This window comes from Terrapene carolina, unplaced genomic scaffold (genome assembly GCF_002925995.2).
Source record: "Terrapene carolina triunguis isolate 2854851 unplaced genomic scaffold, T_m_triunguis-2.0 Scaffold397, whole genome shotgun sequence".
Taxonomy (NCBI): domain Eukaryota; kingdom Metazoa; phylum Chordata; order Testudines; family Emydidae; genus Terrapene; species Terrapene triunguis.
In genome coordinates this window covers 1,651,547-1,658,915 of record NW_020664748.1, presented here as the reverse complement: position 1 = coordinate 1,658,915, position 7,369 = coordinate 1,651,547, and the positions used below count along the sequence as shown (strand labels likewise).

Genomic DNA, 7,369 nt, shown 5'->3' with positions numbered 1-7,369 from the left:
TGACAGCCGAGGGCCGGGCTCCCCGCGGCGTGGGAGGGGACGGGGCCTGCGAGCCAGCTGGCCTGGCGGCGGCTCAAACCTCCGAAGCCGGGCTGCGTGCTCCGGGTCCCCGCGAGGAGCGCCCCTGATTGACGGCTCTTTGTTTCCGCCCGCCATCCCCCGCCCCCGAGCAGCAGCGCTCGGGGCTCCGGCGCTTCGCCTGGGCTTCCCCCGCGCGCAGGGGCTGGGGAGCAGCATGGAGACGGGGGCGCTCCGCGGGCTGTTGGCGCTACTCGTCCTCGGCGCGGCCAGCGCCGCCAGGCAGGAGCTGCAAGGTAAGCGGGGCCCCGCCGTGCCCCTGGGGGCTGGGGCTGCCCGGGGCTGCCCCGCGCCCTGGGTCTCCTGCCCCGGCTCCGGCCGGCTGCAGCCTGCTGCGCTCCAGGGCGCGCTGGGACCCCGAGGGCGGCAGAGGGATCCCCGAGTGTGTTTCGGCTTCAGCCCGCCGGGCGCTGCGCCCTGGGGTAAGGGAGAGACCGCCCCGAAGATCTAGCAGCGGGAAGCCTCAGCCGCCCTTCTCCTGGGGGGACCTGCCTGCCGGGGCTGGGGCCGTGTGGAGCCTGGAGCTGCAGGATGGTGCCAACAAGGATGCTGCAGGGAATGGATGGGGTGCGGGGTTGTGAGGAACTGCAAGGGCTGGGGATGCCGGGGTTAGGGGCCAGCGCAAGGTGGGGGGCAGGATGGACTTTCTGGGAGCTGCAGGCTGGGGAAGTTGGAAATCCTGGGTATAGGGGGATGGGGTCACTGAGGTGTCTGGGAGCCGTGGGGCCCTGGGAACTGGCTGGGATTTGGGGAGCAGAGGGACTGGGAAAGGGCAGATACCGGCAGCATGTTGCCCCGCACCCCTGCCCAGCCTCTCTTCTGTATCCCCTTCCTGTGAGCCAAGGAGTGGAGGAGCCTGGGATTCACATGCCCCAGCGTCCCAGCCAGTGGCTTCCAACTCTGCAGCAAGTGCTCCTGGAACCCTCCTTCCCCAGCCGGGGCAGCCCGTCTGCGCTCAGCTCCGCGCATCAGGCTGGTGGACCTGGGAGCTGGATTCCTGACCTCCCTGGGAGGTCTGGCGCTAGGGACTGTGGACAGCTACAAGTGTCTGGGTCTCTGTGCTGCAGTACAGAAGGACATTCTTCCCCCCCAAGCCTGGAAACCACAGAGCAGCCTGCAGTGTGGTGCTGCTGGAGGGAGTGGGGGGTCCATCCAGGACGGGGTGTTGCCCACAGCGCTCTGCAGGGACTAGTGGTGGTGAACCAGACCAAAGGCTGTGTATAAACCTATCAATCTAAATATTCAGCCGGTAGCTGAGAGCTAAGCCAATGCCTCTGGTTCCAGACCTGAAGCTCCATCCAGCACACTGGTGGGTGCAACCAAGTGCTAGCAAAGGGGCTGGTTCCGGAGCAGCCCATGGTCAGAGTTCAGAGGTGCTGTCAGGATCGGTATTATTCAGGGGTGCTCATTGGCCAGGAGGAACCCATAGGTCAAAAGTCAGAGGTGCTGACTGGCTGGAGCTGGCCTGGGGTCAGAGTTCAGAGGTGCTCAAAGGGTCAAGGTGCTAGATGTCTAGGATACAGCCTGAGGTCAGAGTTCAAAGGGCTGGGTCACGGTTCATTCTGGCTTTGATCAGATTCACGTCAGAAAGGAGGCCGCTCTGTTGGTGACCCGGAGTGCCAGCCTGAGCCGGCTGGGACATTCAGGGAGCTTCCTGTCAGGGCTGGATTTGAGGGGCTGCTGGTTGAGCTCACCTAACGCAGGGAAATTCATCGGGGGCACAAGCTACACCCTGCTGCCCCGGATTCCCTTGCAGAAGGAGCAGGCGGCATCTCAGGGCTTATTGGGGTATCTGTGTGCCCCACGCACACTGTGTCGTTGTTAAAGATTCTGTGGGGTTTTCCAGGGTGCTGCTGGTGTAGGACGGCTGCCAGGTCCTACCCCAGAGGTAGCTGAATCAGCTGAGGGATCCCAGTATTCAGCATCCAGGACTTCCCATCTCCAGCGTGCTTTTCAGACCTGAACTGGTGACCCTCCTAGCTCGGGTGGGTGGGGGGCAAGGATCACTCTCACCCCTTTCACAGGTGAGGGGGCTGCAGTGGAGAGGTGGCGTGAGAGAGACCATAGCAGGGACCGGATCTGAAATCTGGAGCACCAGGCTCCCGGGTGCTCTGGAGCAGGCTGTTCAGAGTCTGGTGGATGGAAGGGGGGTGGGCAGCCGCTGCGGTTTTCACAGAGGCAGGTCCTATGGCCACTGAACCTTTAGTCCAGATGAGTGCATGGCTGGTGGAGACATGCCAGGCAGTAGGACCGGCAGCGGTAACCCCTCTCCCCCATGCCAGCATCTCTGTGGCTTGGCCTCCCTGCTGCCTGTTTGTGAGGGGCTCCCAGGACCAGACCCGGCTGTTTCCAGAGGTGGCAGAGACGTGGCTGGGCTGGGCTGGGACAGCGCTGAACCGTGTTAGGGTGGCCACAGCCACCAGCCCGTCTGCTTGCGATGCCGGAGCGCCACCTTGTGGAGAGTGCTCCCCCGCTCTGCCAAGCCTGCACCTTTCCACGGGGCTGCCACCGCCCGGGGTTTGGTCTCCCTGTGGCCAGTGCTCCCCCGCGAGAGGCCTGTGGGCTCAGCTCCCAGGAGAGGTTTCTCCCTCCTCGGGCCGGGTGCTGCTGGGTTCAGTTCCAGGCCCCTGGGGCTCTACAGCAATTTCTCCTGCACTGATGCAAGGGAAGAAGAGTGACGTGGGCAGGGAAGATGAGGGGGGATCCTGGCTCCAACGAGCTGGAGAGGAGGCCCTGATCCTGGCTCAGGCAGAATGGAAAGGATGCCAGCCCCCCAGGGCAGGAACTGCAGCCTCTGAGCTCTGCTCTGCCAGACAGTCACTGCCCTGGAGGTAGAGTGGGTTTGCTCTGTTTGCATCTGTCCATCTCTGGTGTTTGCAGCGTGTCCTTCGCTGCCCTCTTGGACCGGCCATGCCCCTTGCAGGGGAAGCTTTGCAAAGTCTCCCCAAGCGCTGTGCTCCCTCGCCCGGGGGTGGCGGGCAAGTCCTGGGTTAGGCTCTCTGCAGGTACCTCTGGCTGTCGGTGTGATTGCCTGTTCTCTCCTCCCTGCAGTCCTAGACCTGCTGACGGTGACCGAGGCCCGGCACATGGCCAGTGTAGCAGACAAGATCAGGACACAACTACTGGCAGTCGATGACATTTACCTCCTCTCCACCTTCCGCCTGCCCCCCAAGCAGGGCGGGCTGCTCTTCGGCCTGTACTCCAAAAAGGACAACACCAGGTGGCTGGAGGCCTCCGTCATTGGGAAAATCAACAAAGGTAAGGGGGGTGCTGAGCCAGGGACGGGGGTGCCCGTCGGGAGATGGGAGGCCTCTGGGCTTGTGCCTGTCTCAGGCCCTGGAAGAGAAGTGGACAGGTGAGGTGTATGGGGGCAGTTCACGCAGGGAGCTGGCAATACAGGCGGCCCAGCCAGGAGAGTGGTCCCAGCAAGGCAGGGTGGGCTCTGCGGGGAGGGGAAACTCTGAAGGTTGCATCAGTGGACCTGGCCGTCGAGACGGGCCGTCTGCTGGGTAGGGTACATTGGCTGGCGTGGGCGTGCCGGGCACAGCATGCCCGTCCCCTGGGGGTCCCCACCCTGTGGAGAAACCCTCACGGCCGGTCCTTTGCTCGGCAGTGCTGGTGCGCTACATGCGGGAAGATGGCAAGGTGCACTCCGTCAACCTGCAGCACGCCAGCGTGGCGGACGGGCGGAGCCACACGGTGATCGTGCGGCTGAGCGGCCTGCGTGGGGACACCCTGGCCATGGAGCTCTACGTGGACTGCAAGCAGGTGGACTCCAGCGTGGGGCTGCCCGAGGTGATGATCCTGCCCCAGGCTGAGGTGGAGTCGGTCGAGGTGCGCACAGGGCAGAAGGCCTATCAGAAGATGCAGGTGAGCGAAAGGGGGGTGCAGGCTGGGAACTGCGGGGCTGCAGGAGCCCAGTGCTGCAGGCGGCCGTGTCCCACCCTGCCCCATGGGTACCGAGACCATGGCAGCGGGATCCCAGAGGCTGAGCCGTTTTCTCTTTGTGGATCAGGGGTTCGTGGAGTCAATGAAGCTGATTTTAGGAGGGTCCATGAGCCGAGTTGGGGCCCTGAGCGAATGTCCCTTCCAAGGGGATGAATCCATCCAGAACGCAGGTAACTTCAGGGGGCACCGCAGGGGCGCACGTGGCCCGCACACACGTATGTCATACACCCAACACGGGCACCATAGGGGCACACATGGGCCGGACACACGTATGTCATACACGTCACATGGGCACAGCACGGACACACATGGTCTGGACACACATATGTCATACACCCCACATGAGCACCGCACAGACACACATGGGCCAGACACACACATGTCATACATCCAACACGGGCACTGCACAGACATACACACACATGTTACATACTGAACAAGGGCTCCATACCGGCACATACGGGGGGTCCAGGTGCACCTACATGTGTGTGTTACATACTGAACAGGAGGCAAATGCAGGGACATGGACAGAATCCGAGTCATGTGTGTTACACATGGAAAGCAGGTGACCCAGATGTGTGTGTCACGTAGGAAACACAGGTGGCCACAAAGCTCACGCACACACAGGTTGCTGAGAGAGTCTGTCAGGCAAAGCACAACTGGGTGGTGCCACTTCCTTCTCCCCCAGCACCTGACGCCACCAGGGCAGGCTCTCCCCGGCAGGCTCTCCCCAGCAGCCTCCTCCTGGAGGGCGCGAGGCCTCGAGCCACCTGGAAGCTTTCCCGTGGGGCTCTGGGGCATTCATCATCTCTGGTCACTTGGCATTTGAGCGAGGGGCGATGCTGCAGCCTGGCTTCCATCTGGCCAGCGGCCACCCCTGCTGGTGACCTGCCAGGAATGGCTGGCCCAGTGGCAGCTGCAGCAGCCCTGAGCCGTGGCCTCCTGCCCCAGGAAGGCAGGTGATGCGCTAGCCGGACTAACTTCTCCTCCTGTCTCTTCCCTTGCAGTGACCGGGGTGCTGAACTCCATCCTGGGTGAGTTGCTGGCTGCTCGTCACCCTCCCACCCTCTGGGGTCTGGGGAGCCGCTTGTGGGCAGCTGGAGGCCTCAGGGATGCTGGGTGGGGAAGGGGACTCGTGCAGCTGTCTAATGACCTCACCTTTTGCCCAGCCACACCTTGGTGCAAACACTGCCAGAGCCACAAATGCAATGAGTTTGGGGGTCTCAGCCTGCTCCCTTGTCCACAGCATAAGGCCACTGAACAGGAGTGTCATTCTGTGCTCAGAAGACCTAGGGTTGGGATAGCAGGGCACTAGCAGGGCTGTGTGGGATGGGACTCAGCCCTCATCTGCGTTGCTTGGCCCTGGCCCTGTCTGTCTCGGCAGGTCTGGTGACCAGGGGAAGAACCAGGAGCCCAGGGTTGACTCGGGGTTTGTCCCTGGCGGGCTTGGCTCCTACTGGCCACTAGGTGGTGGCGTCTGCCCTTCCCCGTGAGCTCAGGGTGGCATTGGGCAGAGTGGTCCCCAGCCAGCGGCCCCCAGAGTCTTTGCCCTGGACCCTGACCTTGTCCTTTGTGTGTGGGCAGGTGAGCAGGCCAAGGCCCTGGCCATTCAGCTGACCCTCTTCAACCGGATCCTGGGGGAGCTGCGAGAGGACATCCGCGACCAGGTGAGCCAGCTTCGGGGGCCGGTGCTCCTGGTTCCAGGGTGGCCCCCTTGCTGTGGCAGGATCAGCACTGTCACGGAGTCCCCAGGTGATGCTCTGGAACTGCTCCCAACGAAGCCAGGCAGGACTCTGGGGAAGTCTCCTCTCTGTGAGCAGACTGTCTTCAGGGCAAGGAGCTCACACGGCTTCACCTTCCTGGGTCTGATCTTGGAGCATTCAGCATCCTCTGCCCCTCCGTGCACTTCCCACAGCGAGTCCGCCCAGGCGGGGTCCTGGGGGAGCCAGAGGGTCCTGCACCCCCACTTCGCAGTCAGACGTGACTCTCAGCCAGCCAGTAAAACAGAGGTTTATTAGATGACAGGAACATGGTCTAAAACAGAGCTTGTAGGTCCAGAGAACCGGATCCCTCAGCCGGGTCCATTCTGGGGCCCAGCGAGCCAGACAACCCCGTCTGCCCTCACTTCCTGTCTCCAGCCAGCTCCAAACTGAAACTCCCTCCAGCCCCTCCTCCTTTGGGCTTTGTCCCTTTCCCGGGCCAGGAGGTCACCTGATTCCTTTGTTCTCCAGCACCTTCAGCTATCTCCTTGCAGGGGGGAAGGGCCCCGGCCATTAGTTGCCAGGAGACAGTGTGTCGGCCATTTATGTACACTGGCCATTTGCTCTGCAATAATTACACCCCTTATCCCACCACCTAGAGACTTAAGAAATGCAAAGGGGAAACTGAGGCACCCCTACAGTATTCAGAGGAAACATTAAGAACAGTCCCACTTCGTCACAAGCAAAGTCTGGATGTGGCCATTAGCCCGACTCTCGCCCTGGCCCCGCGCGTTGGCAGGAGGCTGGTGGTTGGGTGCTGGGGTGGAGTCTGGGGGGGCACAGGTGGGGTCACCGAATGTAACCACAGCTGGGAGCCAGGGGACTTCCCATTGCTCCACCGGCCCCTACACTTCCCAGATTGGTTCCCGTGGCCCCACCCCCTCCCACACTGACCCACCTGGCCCCTTCCCCTCTCTCTGTGGCGTGAAGAAGGTTCTTGTGTCCTTAACTGGGCCCTGTAGTGACATTTGGGGGCGCAGCATCTCCCCCGCTTGCTGCCTGGTGTGGGGACCATCTGGCCTGTAGACCGTGCCCTGCCTGGCTCTGAAATCCTCCATTTGGCTGTCTTGCAGGTGAAGGAGATGTCTCTGATCCGGAACACCATCATGGAGTGCCAGGTCTGCGGTGAGTGCCTGGGCCCTGGGGGAGCTGGCGCCCACCTCGGGGGTCCCCTTCCCTGTGCTGGGCCGGCCAGCTGACCTGCCCTCCCCTCCCCTCCCCTCCCCGGCTCTGTCTGCAGGGTTCCACGAGCACCGCTCTCGCTGCAGTCCCAGCCCCTGCTTCAGTGGTGTCGACTGTATGGAGACGTACGAGTACCCCGGGTACCGCTGCGGGCCCTGCCCGCCCGGCTTCGAGGGCAACGGCACTCACTGTGCTGACATCAACGAGGTGAGAGCGACCCCCTTCGCTATGCCCCTGGGGCCAGCATCTCCACGGAGCCCCCCACCACGCCTCTGGGGCCTGTGTCTCCGTGGAGCCCCTCCCCCCCCCCCCCCCCCCGGGGCCGTGTCCCCCCCGCGCGCCCCCCCCCCCCCCCCGCGCCCCTGGGGCCAGCATCTGCACGGCTAGCAGCTGGGGCTCAC

At 63.1% G+C, this 7,369-nt stretch overlaps 1 protein-coding gene across 1 annotated transcript in view; it reads left to right on the top strand.

The window, feature by feature from the left end:
• The first annotated feature begins 102 nt into the window (after positions 1 to 102).
• The window catches only part of THBS3 (thrombospondin 3), a 15,977-nt gene continuing 8,710 nt past the window's right edge, over positions 103 to 7,369 (top strand). The window contains exons 1-8 of the mRNA XM_026658082.2: positions 103 to 314; positions 3,130 to 3,336; positions 3,692 to 3,948; positions 4,094 to 4,196; positions 5,034 to 5,060; positions 5,611 to 5,693; positions 6,860 to 6,911; positions 7,027 to 7,175. Of these exons, the coding sequence (XP_026513867.1) occupies positions 236 to 314; positions 3,130 to 3,336; positions 3,692 to 3,948; positions 4,094 to 4,196; positions 5,034 to 5,060; positions 5,611 to 5,693; positions 6,860 to 6,911; positions 7,027 to 7,175 (957 nt within the window). The 5' untranslated portion in view covers positions 103 to 235. The remainder of the gene's footprint in view (positions 315 to 3,129; positions 3,337 to 3,691; positions 3,949 to 4,093; positions 4,197 to 5,033; positions 5,061 to 5,610; positions 5,694 to 6,859; positions 6,912 to 7,026; positions 7,176 to 7,369) is intronic.